The sequence below is a fragment of the Heterocephalus glaber genome, unplaced genomic scaffold (assembly GCF_053883595.1).
Source record: "Heterocephalus glaber isolate CG9 unplaced genomic scaffold, H.glaber_assembly_v1.0 deba00000676, whole genome shotgun sequence".
Lineage (NCBI taxonomy): Eukaryota > Metazoa > Chordata > Mammalia > Rodentia > Bathyergidae > Heterocephalus > Heterocephalus glaber.
The window spans coordinates 25,537,607-25,554,794 of NW_028258156.1; the positions used below are offsets into that span (position 1 = coordinate 25,537,607).

The following is a 17,188-nucleotide window of genomic DNA, read 5'->3' on the forward strand; positions in this document are numbered from 1 at the left end:
TACTGCCCAGTAATAAATATTAATACTATTCATACCAATTAAAATATTATAATAATCAACAAATTAATTTCATTGAATTAAAACAAATTTACTTATATTTGTGAATAGTTTATTAAATTATTGTGAATAGTTAATTAAAACTCTAAAAAAACCCTCTAAATTTTAACGTGGAACTCTTACAAGTACCCCATTGCTGGTGTGTGTAATATGCATTTACAGCTTCTGTGCCACACATTAGTTTGTTAATGTGCCATTACAATTAGTTTATGCCATTTTAATGTTTTCCTTAAGGAATATAATATGATGACATCTGGTCTGCTAAATCAATGCCTTTCTTGCATTATTGTAATCGAAGACCCCCTGAGAAGCGGTATAATCTGATGAGACAGGTATGCATGTATCACTGGAAATGATCTAATTCAAATTGGAGCTGCCTGGCAGCGAGACACATGAATTACAGCCCTACCGTGAATGTGTTAATCCCAGTTATTGAATTGATTAATGTGATAGCTATATCTACTTATATGTGTTTTTTTCTTTGCAGTGCTGGGGAACAAACCCCGAGCCTTGCACATGCTAGGCAAGCTCTCTACCATTGATCTGCACCCCTAGTCCAATAATATGTATTTGTAAGCATCTTAGGCAGCACATTGTTAGATGAAACTTTATGTTTTCAGCTTTGAGCGAAGGACACAGGAATAAGAACGCTTCTGTTTTTTCCTTCTGCTGAACCTCTTATGAAGACAAACATGGTTATGATGAGGCATTAGGGCAGAAGGCCAGGGTGGGTAGGCTGTGTAGGTGGGTAAATTTCTTCCTGGAGTTTGAGCCACAGCTTCTAAATGTACACAGGTTATTAATGGTATCTTTAGTTTTGTTTCATTTTGAAGAGTGACTATGTGAGGGCAGAAGTATATCTGTCCATTCTAGTGGTTTGAGAGGTAGTGGAGAAACCGAGTTGAATCTCTGAGGACTCACCAAGCCAAGGTTCTGAAGCTCTTTTGGATACTGAGCCCTTTTGATCACATGTCCATTTCTATGAGAATGTCCACTCACTGCCTGCTGCCTCCCTCTCTCCCTTTTTTCTGTCCTTCCTTTTTCTTTCTTCCTCTTCCTTCTCCCTCTCCTTTCCTCCTTCCATCTCTCCCTTTCTTCTTCCCTCCTGTCTTTGTGGTACTGGAAATTGAATCCAGGGCTTTTGCACTGAGCTATCTCCATAGCAGCCTCTTTTAAAATTTTGAGATAGGATTTTACTAAATCACTAAGTTGTCTGAGCTGGGGCTTGAACTTGTGATCCTCCTGCCTCAGCCACCAGGGTGCTGGATTTACAGGTGGGCACTACTGTGCCTGGTTTATGCTAGTTAATCTTGATTGTCACCTTGGTTATATTAAGAGACTCCTGGAGAGGTGACTGGATTGTGAGGCACAGACCTCATCAATGGGTTAATGAGTTCAAGGCTAAATGGGCTGTTGGGAGGTAGGTTCTAGGTGGAGGAAGTGAGTCATGTGAATGTGATTTAGGGAACTATATCTGGTCCCTGGCTTCTTCCTCTCTGGCTCTCCAACTTGCCCTGCTTCCTGGCACCTGAGTTGAGCAGCTTTCTTCTACCAGGCCCTTCCATCATGATGTCTCTGCTTTGGAGCCCACTAACCATGGACTGAAACCTCTGGAACTGTGAGCCAAAATAAACCTGTCCTCTGTTAAGTTGTTGGTATCAGGGATTTTGTGCCAACAATGGGAAGGATGACCAGTACACTACCTTTTGTTATACTTCATGGATTTTATTGATCTTCTTAAGCCTGACCGTTCATTCATTCATTTATTTAGCTAGTATTTACTGAGCACTTCCTGTGTGCTGAGCATACTGTATTACATGCTAGAGCCACAGACATAGGGCTTCCTGGATCTTTGCTATAGTGGAACACAGAAATAATAAACAAAATAAACGAGTAAGTTATGTGATATATTAAAACATGTTAGGTGCCAGGGATTTAGCTCAGTGGCACCATGCCTGCCTCACAAGTGCAAGGTCCTGAGTTCAATCCCTGGTACCGAAAAAAAAAATGTTAGGTGCAATGAAGAAGAATAAAGCAGATAAGGAAGCAGAAGTGGGGCTGTCTTCTATAATGATATGTAAGCTGCTTTTCTTTTTTTTTTTTTTAAAGGCAAGAAACTGTTTAAAAAATGCAAAGGGAGAACCCATAGCTCCAAACATACCACTTAAAAACAAATTTGGCATCATATAAAAGACATAAAAGAGGGGCTGGGGATTTAGCTTGTGGTTCTGCTGCCTGCCTCCCAAGCAGAAGGACTCAAGCTCGATCCCGGTACCCCCCCCAAAAAAGACAGAAAAGACACCTTCATACTATTTCAATTCATATTTTATTTCTGATCTCTTATCTATGTTTTGTTTCCTCGTTTTTAACAAAAGCCTAGAACTATATCAAAAGTGTGTTAACCTCTCTTATTTTAGGGATAACTGCAACTCTGTGTTTAAGCCCTCTAAATAAATTGCAGACACGATTAACATTTACTAATTCCCAAGTGTGATAGGGTTCTACACTTCCCAAAACAAAAACCAAAAACCACATTAGGATGAACACCTGCTTCATATTGTTGACTCAACTCAGAACTTAATCCAGATTTTGGATGTTGTTTTTGTTAGACACTGGGAGGCTAGTGTTTAATAACTAAGCCACAACTTCAAACTGTTTGAAAAGAGAACAGTATGATTATATATAAGGCAATTATATATTATGCTGTTTATATCATGGTATATTTAGGTATGTAAATATGCAAGTGTTTTGGAAGAAACATAATTGATTATAGATTAATCGATGGATCTAAATAAAGCAAAAGTATATCATAAGCAGGCGACACAGTTTAGTTGCCTGGTCAGAAAACAGTGGGCCACTCCCGACATTTGTCTCCTCTAGGTCACAGGCTGCACATTGTTCCTGTGGTGCCATTGCTTTGGGCTGTTGTGCTTGGCTGGTCTTGTCTATTGGTTGTGGTCGGTCAGTCCCTGATAGTCTAGGGAAAGAGACAACTGGAGAATTTCAGAATGGGTGGAAGGCAGGCACTTCCTGGGTTTCGTTCTTGGGAGGTGGCTGTCGTAGCGGTTCCTACACACAGGTACACACAGGCAGGCAGGCTGCCATGTGGCCAGCCGGGAGGAGTGGGGCACCAGGGCTCCGAAACCTGGTTAAGGGTTAGAGTTCTTCGCTGACTGTGTGACCTTATTTTTATCACAGTCCCTCAAGGACTCTGCTAAAGTTTGGATCTTAAATATCCCTCGAAGCTCCATGGTGGTGGTGGGGGAGACCTTCAGGAGGGGGGCCTCTAGAAGGTCTTCTGCTCACTAGGGGAGCCCTCAGAGGGAGTGTGGCCCCACTGCCCTGCTCTTCTTCACTTCCCAGCCATGGGGTGAGGGCCTTGTCTTCCACACACTCCCTGCCGTGCTGTGCCCCTGATCACAGGCAGTGGGGTCCTGCGGTCATGGATGGAAGCCCCCAACTGTGAGCCAAAAGAAACCTTTTCTCTTTATAAGTTGATTTCTCTCAGATATTATAGTAATGGAAAGCTGAGTAACACAAACTTCATCTCTTTTTTGTTCTTCATAAAGTGAGGATAGTCTAGTTTGAGTCACTAGGATTGTTTTGAGGTTCACATTACACATGAAAATACTTTGAAAATGTAATGCATTCTTAGATGTATAATATTAAAAAATAGGTTGTACTTTGAAAAAAGTGAAACATCAGTTTATACTATAGTGTACTACTATAGGTTGCTTTTTTTTTTTTTTTGGTACCAGGGATCGAACTTGGGTCTGAGTTTGTGCAGCAGGCGGCGAAACCGCTGAGCTAAATCCCCGGCCCTGTAGGTTGCTTTTTAATGTTCAGCAAGAAAAAAAATACATGTAGGTAGTTTTAAAAAAGACAGTGTGGAAAGGGTTGTAAGGACAATTTATTCTTCTAAATGGCCCCTGCTACCCAGTTTCCTTCTCCAGAGGGAGTGACTTGCGGCACTTTGAGTTGCTGCCTCTGGAATTTGTCTTCATATTTGTAAGGAAAACCAAAGTCTGTCATTCCGGGGGGATTAGTCACTGACTTCTAATCTGGATTACCAGATTTAACTGGCCTCTGCAACATTCCTGCCTCTATATGACCTTTCCTCCTATTCTGTGCCACAATACATGTATTTCTTTTCTTTTTTTTTTGGTACCAGGGACTGAACCTGGGTCCTCAGCTTGCAGTGCAGGCAGTGGAACCACTGAGCTAAATCCCCAGCCCCAACATGTATTTTTTTTAAGAGAGGGGGACTTGCTGTGTTGCCCAGGCTGTCCTTCTCGAACTCGTTAACTCATAGGCTTAGGTGATCCTCATGCCTCAGCCTCCTGACTAGCTGGGGCTACAGATGTGCACCACCATGCCTGGCTTTTGTATTTTTTTTTTTATTAACAGATAATACTTATACATCTTTATGGGGTACAACATGATGTTTCAGTACCTTTCTACATTGTGTATTGATCAACTGGGGATATTTAGGTTGTCTGTCCTGTACACATTCATCATTTCTTTGTGATGAGAGCATTCAGAATCCTCTCCTCTAGCTGTTTTGTTTTATTTTATTTTATTTCGGTACCAGGGATCAAACTCGGGACCTTGCGCTTACCAGGCAGGCAAGGCGCCACTGGTTACATCCCTGGCCCTCCTCTAGCTATTTTGAATTAATTATACGATACAATATTGTTAACCATAATCACTTTCCTAATTTCACTGTTAACATTATTATGGCTACATCAGTATTTTTCATTGGTGAACCAAGTAAGGTACACTATGGCTGTCTCCTTTATTTACATGCTTTTTTCCTCCTGATGTTAGTAACTCCTCGTTTTTAACTTAGTTTCTAGGTACTTTTATCTCCCTGCCTCCTGGGACTTCCCAGGGCATCCATGTGGTCTTCCAGCACTGGGGTGGAGGCCCCAGCTTCTGATCTGGGGTCTGCACTGTTGTCCCGGGCCCCCCTTCCTCTTCCATTTTGGCCTGTGATTTCCCACTTGTATTTTCTAATCTTGGAGGAGCACCTTTTTTTTTTTTTTTGTGGTACTAGGAATCGAACTCAGGACCTTGCGCTTGTGAGGCAGGCGTGGTGCCACTGAGCTAAATCCCGGCCCCTTGGGGGACTTTTTACACTGGGGTTCTTGAGAAAGTGTACATGGAAAGTAAGTGCTTTGCAGCCTTGTTGTAGTGCCTTTATTCTCACTCTTGATTGATAGTTGGGTATAGAGTTTTAGTTTGCCCTCAGAATTTGAAAACATCTCTGTGACTTTTGCTTTATTATTTCTTTGGGGGAAATTCAGTACCATTCTTATTCTTGGTCCTTTTACACAGCCTTTATTTTCTCCCAGAAACTTTGAGGATCATCTTTGTGGCATCATTGTTCTGAAATTTCTCCGTGATGTGTGGTGTTCAGTACCTAGTGAGCCCTTCACTCTGAAAATCTGTTTTCTTTCGTTCTTGGAAATTTGTCTATTTTTTTTTTTTTGGTACTGGGGATTGAACTCGGGACCTTGCGCTTGTGAGGCAGGTGGTGTGACCACTGAGCTAAATCCCTGGCCCAATTTGTCTATTTTTAAAAAAAGATTTCTTCTATCTTTTTATTCTGAAATGATTGTTAGTTATATTAGTTATCGTTTGGATTTCCCAGATCAGGCTTCTATACAGTTTAAATTTTTTTCCTTGTGCTTTATCTTTTGTTTCTTTTTTTGTTTTGTGGAGGTCAGGATCAAACCCAGAGCCTTGTGCATGTCAGGCAAGTGCTCTACCACTGAGCTGCTTCTCCCTTCCTATTCATTTCTTTTAAAAATACTTTCATATGTGTCTTATAGACTGGTAGTAATAGATGAAAAGGTCATGATATAAAAAATTTTAAAGTAAGACTAGAACATATGAATATTATATGGTCTTGGTCATGCATAAAATGGAACTATGAGTAAAAAATAGCATAATGTTAACAGTGGTTATAATTACTGCATCAATATATCAGTGTATAATGGATGACTATTATCTTTATATTTTTCAAAGTATATTCTCATAACAAAGCAGGAGCTAAAAAGTACAAAGCCACTTTGATGGATCTTGTACTAATATACAATGCATGACAAAAATATCAAAACATTACTATTAGTAATTGAATCAGAGGTACAGTATTTTGGAAACAAAATCTCTACTCAATATTTACAAATATTTAAAAATGAATGTGAATAAAGAAATGATATTTATTTTTGTATTTTAAAAATTTGAGTTGTGACATACAGGTTTTTTAAGTTTCCTAAGACAGTAACAATATCACTTCATATGGTAGAAGAGATTTGCTGGTCTTCTTTGAAGTGATTAAAAAAACACTTTCGTTTGAGTTGAGTTCCTTTATTCTTCCATCTCATATAAGCACACAAATACATACTCTTAAAATCACAAATATATTAAGAATATGGTTTTCATTGTTTACTTTTTCCATTGTTTATTTTTAATGTAAGCTAATATCTGTGCCATGGAAATAGTCATGGTTTAGTGAAAAGAGATCTTTGAGACACTGGTGAAGAGGATAGAAAGTAAAAAATGATTTTTTCTTTTTGGGATCTCAATCAGAGATTCCATTTCTTTGAAAATTATGGGATGGTAATACTAAAGAGCAAATTCTTAAAAATAAGCTACTCTTCAATGATAAGAGTAGAAACAATATAGCACAAAAAGGGGAAATGAAGAAAGGTGTGACTGTTAATTCAGACTGAATTTCCACTCCTGGCTTAATGATTCCAAGTTGCATAAGACATGGGATAACATATAACCCAGATATCTGTAGAGATTTGTGGACAGAGAGGCATGGAAGTTGAGAAGCGGGAGTTGGTACTTTCAGTGTAGACTCAGGGGTCGTCCCAGATAGGATGTCCAATTTGATTATAGAGTTTCAAAGGGATAAGAGGGGGAAGACAACCAGGACAAGTGCTGTGAGGGGCTCTTACCGTCAGTCCAGGAGCGGGAAGTATTTCTGTGCAGCTGGGACCCGAGTACTTGTAGATGAATAGTGTGGAACAGCTGGAGGCAGGACTGGGGCAACAGCTAAGGAGGTGGGGTGGGTATGGCCAGGCAGAGGGGACTGTTCAGCAGGAGACAGTTTCACCATGAGTAGACTGTGTCTGAGGACAGCTGTGGCTCTTGAGTGGCCTGAGATGACAGAAAGACAGCTGAGCAATTGGAAGAGCTTTGAAGGGTCTGGCTGTCACTTCGGACCTTCAGCAGCTCAGTGGCTGCACAGAAGTGCAAGAGATTGATCCATAAGCCTGGTGTGCGCTTGGCTGCGGGTGCTGGGGGTGGTGGTGGGGCTTGTTCGCTCATGGAGAGCTCGTTGTGTGCCAGTCACTCCTAACTCACTTCTCCCAGCAATGACGTGTAGGTATGGTTGTTATACCTATTTTCCAGGTGAGGAAACTAAGGCTCGGTGCAGGTGAAAGACATCATTCTCATCCTCCACCTGTCCTGTCAGTTCTCCTTCACCAGCCTCTCCGCCATCTGCCCTCTCTTCCCAGCCCACGTCTTAAGAGTGAGAAATGAGAAGAACCAGTTTTGAATGTGATGGCCAAGGAATCATGATAGTGCTCCACCCTGAATTATGTTCACTCAAAAAGTCAGATTCTTCTCAGTGGTTCCGCTGCCTGCATCGCAAGCGCAAGGTCCCGAGTACAATCCCCAGTACCAAAAAAAAAAAGAAAAAAAAGTCAGATTCTTACCTGCGATCCAAGAACTGCGTATCCATTGTTAGTGTCTCTCTGTTCCTGGGCTGTTTTCAGCAGCAAATTCATGAGCCAAGTGAAGTGACAAGAGCAAGTGCCTGCATCTAGGCCAGCCTACTTCTGGCATTTCAGAAGCAGCCTTTAGAAAAATTAATAAATTTAGCAGTATTCAAAGCATTAAATTTAATTTCCCCTCTGCCTACTGCATTTGGGACTAGGAAAAGTACTATAATATCATTGTAATTAAGTCAGGTCCAGAATGAAGTTAAGTATGCATTTTCAATAGGAAAGCAGAAATAGCAAGTTTATTGAATGACTTCTATTCTCCCAAAATAGCCCTTCTCTCTATAATTTAGGTCAAATTATGTCCTGCGATGATAAAATGCCTTTTGTTCCTAACTGCTGTTTTGTCTTTCTGTCTTTATACACTTAGGAACTTGACAAAGAGCTCCCAGTGCTTAAACCCTATTTTATTGATGACCCTGGAGAAGCCGGAGTGCGGGAGGCAGGCTTACGGGTCACCTGGCTGGGCCACGCGACGCTGCTGATCGAAATGGATGAGCTCATCTTCCTCACAGATCCCATCTTCAGCTCTCGCGCCTCTCCATTCCAGTACGTGGGTGCAAAGCGGTTTCGTCCTCCCCCGTGCACGATAGAGGAACTCCCCCCGATAAATGCTGTCCTCATCAGTCACAACCACTACGACCACCTGGACTACAATTCTGTTGTTGCCTTGAACGAGCGATTTGGAAATGAACTGAGGTGGTTCGTGCCTTTGGGTCTCCTTGACTGGATGCAAAAGTGTGGCTGTGAGAATGTCATTGAGCTGGACTGGTGGGAGGAGAATTGTGTCCCCGGCCACGACCAGGTCACCTTCGTCTTTACGCCTTCGCAGCACTGGTGCAAAAGGACTCTCATGGATGACAACAAGGTTCTGTGGGGCAGCTGGTCTGTCTTGGGGCCTTGGAATCGATTTTTTTTTGCAGGAGATACTGGTTATTGCTCTGCGTTTGAAGAGATAGGAAAGAGATTTGGACCTTTTGACCTTGCAGCTATTCCCATTGGAGCTTATGAGCCAAGGTTTGTAAACTTGTAAAAAAAAAGCATTCCTGCCATTTAACTGAACTTTAATGGTTATGATTTTGTGATTCTAGGTAATCTGTGATTTTAATGGTGGATTTTATTATCTATTGATTGGGATTGGTGGGTGAGATTCAATTAGATTTTAAATATTTGAATCATAGTCATATCTGTCAAATAGTTACTCAAAATCAGAAATGGCATTACCAACAAAGAAGGAGCCAGGTGTGAAGAATGACCACACCTGGCCAGATTTCATGTACCGCTCCGTCTGAAGTTAAACGCATCAGCCAGAGATGGAACCCCAACTCTTGCTCTTCCTTTCAAGTAGAGGATTCTTTCTTTAACTACTTTTCACTCTGTGACCGGAGCGTTCCCTGTCCAGTGCCTCTGCTGTGTCTAGCAGAGGGAGAAAGCCAGGAGTCGGCCTGTAGCATTGGTACCCTGGGATGGTCTTTCGTCTGTACGGAGGCGAGTCTGGCCCTGAGCTGCTGCCTCACTGCTACCCTCAGCCCCTGTGGACTCAGCACTTAGGCCTCATTGGTGGCCTAGGAGAGCCAGCCCCTGTCTGTTTTCCTTAGTACTGTCCATTCAGGGAAAAGACAAGTGATTTCAAAGAATCAGATTTCAGTCCATTTAGTTCCCTTTTTTTTTGGCATGGTACTAGGAATTGAACCCAGGAAATAGTGAGCTCCATCCCTAGCACTTTTCATTTTTTATTTTGAGACAGAATCTTCTCTGAGTTGTCCAGGCTGGGCTTGAACTTTCTATCTTCCTGCCATAGCCTCCTAGTAGCTAGGATTGTAGGCATGCACCACCACACCTGGCTACACACTTGATTTTTATGTAGGAATACAGAGAAAACAAACACTGGTAATAGCAAACTAAGGGGTAAAGGTTTTTTGTTGTTTTTTTTTTAAATGCTTTATTTTATGCTTCAGTGCTTGCATCAATACATCCAGGTACATTTTGCTGAGGAAGTCCTGCAGGCTGAACAACTCATGTTTCTCTCCTGCGTGGATGCACTGGAGGAATCTGCTCTTCTATTTCCATCAGATTGTTTTATTCTTATTTGTTAACCTTTTCAATTTACTAAAAACATTTCCCCCTATTTTTATTAACACTTCTCCCTTTTGTGTTTTTTCTAGTTTCTTTGTTTTGGGGGGCTAGATATTTTAACTTTTTTTGATTCCTGTCAATATTAATCCTTGAATTTCACTTTTCCTCTTAAATAATTCTTCTAACAAAACCTCTGAGCCACTTGCCTTGCAAGCACAAGGTCCTGAGTTTGATCCCCAGTACGTAAAACAAAACAAAAATATCGCTTATGAAAATAAGTCTTCAAGGTAGCAAGATAGATATTTGCCAGTCTGTGAGGATAAACAAACTGGACACATACTTCCTTCCCCTTCCTGTCTGCATTGCAACCGTTTTGTTTCTAAGGTGGGAGAAGGATGGGTGGATCTTATTTTCTCTAAGTGGAGCAAATGTGGTGGCCTCTGCTGTTACCCATTTCTCTGGTCAGTACCAACACTTTGAGGTGCCAGGGATCCATTCCAGGATACGTGGCGAGCTCCACAGATGCAAGAGGATGACACTAACAGTGGCCTTCAGTCATGCTGAGAAGACAGTGCTTCGGTCTTATTTTGGGTTGTCACCAAGCATTCTAGCCAAGTCAGTTGGGACTTCACATTTTTATTTTAATTGTTACATTAGAGTAAAAATTTTAAGGTTATTTCAGGTAGACATGAGGATAGAAAGGAATGACTTGCCCTTCAATTTGCAGTAGGAATTAAAAAAAATTAGCAGACGTACCCAAAACTGTTTTGGTCTTGCCCTGCATTCTGAGTGCCAGGTGATACAGCAGAGCAGTGCTTGTGTAAGCCTTGGTTGGGGAGAACACAGTAGCTTTGTTTCCGGGCTCCCAGAGGATCCAGCAGCTGCTCCCTGTGGACACGCCTCTCCCACTGCAGGAGGCTGAGCTGCTCTATGATGCTTTGAGGTTTGAGAACCCAGCCCCTTTAGTCTCACTGTAGTGTTGGTCAGCAGTGGCAGGCCAGGGTCTGAAGAACAGGAAGACAGGGTTGCTTTTCCTCCTCTAGACTGATGGCATAGTGAGCAGAAGATTTGCTTACAGATAGTACACCTTTTCCTCTGTATCTGAGATAATGATTCTTTTTTTGTAGTGTTGGTTTTGTAGTGTTGGTGTTTTTTTTGTAGTGTTGGTTTTTCTGGGAGAAGTCTGTGAAGTAGGTGCCATACTCAGTGCATTCATAAACTCTGTCCCGTGTAATCCTCACAAAACCCTTACAAGGTGGGTCTGAGTTTGTACTTTGCAGACAAGGAAGTGGAAGCCCAGGAGTGGGAGGAGGCTCTCCACAGGCTTCCCAGGGGCCTCCTAGTGGCTCTCACCCCCTGCCTTGTGGCCAAGAGGTTGTCTCTTCCTGAGGCATTGGGCAGCCTCCCCGTACTCTGCAGTATCTCTCAGTATCTCTGTCGTTCCCCCGGATCACCACAGGGACAGAGAACAGATAAACTCTTGGGCCCTTAACCTGTTATAAAAGCATGATTTGTGTTTTCTTTTGAGATAGACAGGGACTTAAAAGTGGTTTTTGCCAAAACTATGACTCTTCATTTGGACCCGCAGAAACCTGTTATTTTGTACAACTCTGGGTCAGAGTCGCAGCTCTGCCCAGAAGCATTTAGGAAATGTCTTTCTAAAATTTGGCAAAACAAGGTTTATTAGCCTAAATTTACATAGGCTGTGTCATCACTCTTCAAGACAGATGACTCCAGGAGATTTGCATGACAGTCAGCTCTGTCTGGAAATCCCCGCTGCCCTAAACCTGCCGTCGCCTTGGATTCCAGCGGACCCTCACAGGACTGGACTGCCCCAGCAGGGATAGTTATCTCTCCTGACTGAATTGCCCCTCTCTCAGGTCATGAAGATTCCTCCAGAGCTGCAGAGCCAGGACTGAGATAACAGCCCCCTTGGCACCCCATGGAGCTGGTCCCCTTGCTTCATTAATGGGCCAGACTGCCGCACCTCTTTAGACCTGCCCCACCCCATCTGTGTTTGACTGGTGGCGGAATTCGGGCCTCACCACCCTCAGACTGAAGCCCCTTTTCCCTGTTCTCTTACCTTCTTTTGTTAGGGGGGCAGCTTGATCTTTATCAGAACTGTGTCATCCCTTCATTATCTTTTCACTTTCCCGGTAAAGCTTTTCCCTTTAAATTCAGGCTGAAAGCTTCAGCTTTAATTTCCATTATCATTGAAGCAAGGACCTAGGGTAGCAGGTGATACCATCATTCCGCTGTTCTTGATAAACCAGTTGTCTTTTGAATCAATTCATGGAAGAATAAATAGTTTCTTTTTTTTTGCTCCAGGTCTTTAAACTTTTATACATTTATTTTTGTTTGCTTTTTGCCTTAGCAAGTTTTTAAGAAATAGTTTTTGCAGAACATCTAGTTTTTTTTGGAATTCTGATTTTTGTAGTTCTGATTTCCAGTTCTTACCCAGGATTCAGTTTCTTTGGTTCATCCTCAGGATTGCAAAATATCTGCTTTTAAATATACAGTAAGTCATATATCTTCAGATAAGAAGTCTTATCACTAAAAGCAAAATATACCTGAAACAAGATTTTACTTTTCAGAATTTTGTGTGAAACTTATTTTGTAGCAATTTATGTAAGAAAGATTTTTACTTTTTTTTTCCAGGATAAAAGTGAACTAAAAGGGGATGGTTTTGTCTACTGTGACTTACTTCTCTTCACAATCTTTCTGTTTATTTTATTTTTTACAATCTAGTCTTGTCCTGACTCCTGACTTGGTTTCTGACTCATTCTCCGCAGTGTTGCTTATGTTCTATTTTCAGTAGTTTCACCTGGGAAGCTTTTACCCTATCCCAGCCGGGTAAAATTAAATTAGTCACTGAGGGTGCAGGCTGGACTGTGAGATCTATTACAGATTCTCTAGATGAGCCAGAAGCTAGCTGAAGGGTGGTTCGAATCACTAGGAGTGCATGTTGCCATTGGCCAGCAGCAGCCTGGTGCTCTGGTGTACTGGCTCAAAATCAAAGGAATAAGAAGGGGGAGTGAAAACAAGCACACTGAGCTGCTAATTTCTCAAACATCCTTAGTCCTGTGCAGAATCTCAAAGGTTGATTATGGGAAGTGGCAGTTACAATTTGGAGTGTGTTCAAAGGCCAAAATTAATAAATTGCTGTTTCATCAGGTGGTTTATGAAATACCAGCATGTAGACCCAGAAGAAGCCGTAAGGATTCACATTGACGTTCAAGCAAAGAAATCTGTGGCCATTCACTGGGGAACTTTTGCCTTAGCATATGAGGTGAGATCTGTTCTGCTAAGAGCTTCGGCAGTGTGTTTGACCGGTGGTGGCATCCAGGCATCTCTGTCCATCTCCTAGATGGGTTCTCAGAGGCCAGACTTGACTCAGACCCTGCGGGTGGTCACGTGAAGTATGGGGGTAAAACAGTACTTAGGTGCAGTGAAAAGACCCCTTTAGCCTGCTGCTTCTTGGGCTTATTTCTGTAGTTAATGCAGCATGTGTTTATGTAACCAGAAATCTTTTTGTGTAGCTTTGGGAGTTGAAAAGGGAGCCACCGTGCTGTCCCCTTCGAGGTGGTTTGCCTGCTAGCGAGAGCTGGAGACATGAATGCGATTCAGATGTTGGAAGGGGAAGTGCTGTCGTGTGAGGCAAATTCACTGATGGGAGGGTTTGGGAAAGCTTCTTGGGAAGAGTTTTGAACTTGGCTGTGAGGAAGCAAGGAGGAAGCATTTCCAGAGGAGGAAAGTGCAGGACTCAGGCTGTGAGACAGGGCCGCTGAGGATCTGCTCAACGGGTGAGGGGTGCAGGGAGGGCACGGAGAAGCAGGCTTCAGACAGTGGGTAGCTTTCTAGAAATGTTACTGTCTGCTGAACCTTGATTCTGGGTCTGCTGTTTACCAGGTATTGGGATAAATGTAGTTTTGTTCCTAGACTAAAACAGAAGAGCTGATTTTTCCTTAAGGGAACTGGACCCTACAGCTCTATTAGTCTGGGTTCTAGGGTCAGAGACAGAATAACTTAAAACTTTGGGAAGGTTGGAACTTGGCTTCTGTACTTTGCTTTCTATGGCCCCTGCCACATCCCAGGGCCTCTCTGCAGGAACCCAGTGTTTTCTTGCTGTGTTTAGCCCTACCTCTCTGTCCCATTTCTGGCCTGCCCTCTTCCCCAATATGCAGCTTGTTCCAAATTGCTCAATACATTGCCTGCCCAGTTTTCTACCCTCTCATCAAAATTCCCAGCCCTCAATAACTCTTAGCCACTGTCAAGGGATGGAGTGGAATGAATAAATGGGTAACTATGGGGCATAGGGAGAATGAGAGTACTAAGTGTGTGTGTGTGTGCGCGTGCGCGTGTGTGCGCGTGCCCGTGTGTGCATGTGTACTTGGGAAGGAAGAAGTTTGAGACTGCTTTCCAGTGGTACACTGTTATATTTTGTGACAGTTCCTCCTTCCTTTCCTCCCTCCTTCAGTCACTTCCTTCTTACACCCTTCCTCTCTCTCTCCCTTTCTTACTGTACTGGGGATTGAACCCAGGACCTTCACACTGAGTGTACCTGCAGCTCCTTTTTTATTTTGAGAAAGAGTCTTGCTAAGTCACTAGATCGCCCAAGCTGGGCTTTAAGCTTGTGATCCCCCTGCCTCACCCTCCCAGAGTGCTGGGAGTATAGGCGTGTGCCACAGTGTCCAGCATTGGTGGTGATTTCTTATTCCGTGTGTGTGTGTGAATGTGCCATACAGATTCCATATATAATACAGTGGCACCTCGGGTCAAATTCAGTGCTTAGGCTCAGTGTTGACCTTATGGGGAAATTGGGTTTGGTTTGGAACTAATTCGTTTTGCAACCAGAATCGTGGAAAGAATTAAGTTTGTCTCAGTGGCACCACACCTGCCTTGCAAGCTCAAGGTCCTGAGTTGGATCCCTGGTACAAAAAAAAAAAAAGAAAGAAAGAAAAAAGAATTAAGTTTGTAAACTGAGGCACCACTGTATTTATCAGTGACATAGATGAAATCATAGTATTTTATTGAACCCAAACAAAGAGGAATGGAGGTTTTGAGCTGGAGTGATTGGGTGATGGTGTGCTGTGTACTGAGATGGAAGATGAGGCAATCCAAAGCTCAGTCTCCAAGAATTACTGCGGTACTCATCCTTCAGTAATTATTCCTGTTATAACCCTAACCTCCACTTTTACTTCTCAATAAGATAGGTAATAATAAACGCCCATTTGACAGTTGTTCACATTTTGATGTTAGTTGAATAAACTAGAAAACTATGGGTTTGTTAAATTGCAAAGTAGATAGGATTTTCAGAGATGTTTAGCCTGCGATTTCTAAATAAACCTGTTTGCATATAAGCAGTTATAACAGCTGCACACTGTAATATAAGCAGAATAATGAAGTCTATAACTTGGCAATATTCTGAAATTGTATATAAATAGCAACATCTAATCTAGTGGATTTTCCAGATGATTTATTTAAGCCCTAAGACTTAAATCACTAGTTTTGATGGAAGTGAATTTTAGATATCATGTAATATATAAGCTAACTTGCTAGGGTCTTTATTTTGAACAGATTCTGTTGTAGAGGTTGTGAAACGGATCTACCTAAGAGCTTAGTGACTGACTAGGGCTGGTGCCCAGCCCTTGCCAAAGCCAGAGTGCTGGAAGTCCCCTGCTCTCGCCCTCTTACCCACTGGCTTGCCTTATGCATGCATTGTTTGGTCCCATGGCTGGGGGATGTTTTTATTTCTCTTGCAGACTAAAGTGCTTCGGGTATGAGATAGTATCAGTCACCCAGAAGCCTTTGCTACCTGATTTCAAGGTTATTTCCTAGATGGTTGAAATAGCCAAGAATTAACTTTTGAAGGAACTCAGAAAGATACTGCTAAATCTGGGCAGTTGTGCTCCTGGCCCAAACACAGCAAAATCCACACTAAATCTGCACAACATCATGCTCCACACTAAAGTTAGAACTTAGCAAAGAAACTGTCAGTGGGGCGACTGGGTATGGATATGGCCGGCAAGACTCAACAGAGCACAGAGTTGAATACAGTTATTTTTCAATGAGAAAAAATTTCATCAATTTGAAATGTTTTTTAAAAAAATAACTTTGCAAGGAAAATTTGACTTAGGCTCTGATAAAGTTAAGTTCTTCTGGTAATACATTAATGATCTACTTTCTATGTGTATAAAATGGACTAAGTGTGCATTTCTATTGTGAGCCATCCGTTAATAAGTGGTTATCTGTAATAGCACAGGGGAAATAAAGCATAGTTAAAACCCAAGTCACACAGTAGTTATTCGGTTGAAAGGCATCCTTTAAACATAGCCATAAAAGTGGAAGTGAGAAAGTTATTGCCTGTGACCAGTAACTATTACCAGATCTGTGCATGCTAAACCTCAAGAAATGTTTCCTGGCTTTCATTGTATGTCACTAGCTGTCCCTCCTTAGTCTTGGTTGCTGGCCCCTCATCTCCTTCCCTCTGAGCATTGAGTGCTGTAGCTGTCAGTCTGTAGACCTCTTTCTCTGCTGGTTCCTCCCTTGGGGAATATCTAAATGCCAGCTGTCTGCTGCACCTCTCTCTCTCTTAGTCTGCACATTTATACACCCAGCTGTCACTTGACATCTCCACTTGCATATCCTTTAGGTATCTGGAACTTAAGTCTACCTCCCTTTTTTTTTTTTTGTTACCAGGGATCGAACTCAGGACTTTGCGCTTGCAAGGCAGGCATGATGCCATTGAGTTAAATCCCCAGCCCTGGAACTTAAGTCTAAAACCAAATTTCTCATCTCCCCTCAAAGGAGTTTCTCTTACTCTCTGTAAATGGCAACTGGTACTTTCCAGTTACTCAGGCTGAAACCTTGGCTCCATTTCTCATGCCCTTCATCCAGTTCCCCCCTCCATTCCACCTGCACACAATCAGGTCAACCTTTAGATTAGACTCAGAATTACACCACTTCCTACCTCCTTCACTCTACTACTCTTGTACAACTGGTGTCAGATCAGGACATTTCTCTGCCATAGGGACCTGGAGTAAAACCCTCAGCTCGCACAGTTGCCTCCAAAGCCCTGTACAGCTTGTGCCACCAGGTCTTGGTTCAAATGTCACCTTGACTGTGGCAGAGGAACATCATGAAAATGAAGCCTCAGTTCCCAGGCGCCTCCCCCCGCCCTTCCTCCCTAGAGCACATTAACCTCCACAGGTCTCTGTGCTAGAATGGAAGCTCTGGGAAGACAGGCATTTTAGTTT

The 17,188-nt window shown here is 42.5% G+C and overlaps 1 protein-coding gene across 3 annotated transcripts in view; it reads left to right on the forward strand.

The window, feature by feature from the left end:
* The window catches only part of Napepld (N-acyl phosphatidylethanolamine phospholipase D), a 34,445-nt gene that overhangs the window by 13,998 nt on the left and 3,259 nt on the right, over nt 1-17,188 (forward strand). For 2 of the 3 annotated variants that reach the window (XM_004839718.4, XM_004839721.4), the window contains exons 3-4: nt 8,227-8,873; nt 13,107-13,221. In XM_004839718.4, coding sequence (XP_004839775.1) covers nt 8,227-8,873; nt 13,107-13,221 — 762 coding nt within the window. The remainder of the gene's footprint in view (nt 1-8,226; nt 8,874-13,106; nt 13,222-17,188) is intronic. The other variant, XM_004839722.3, reaches the window with a different exon arrangement.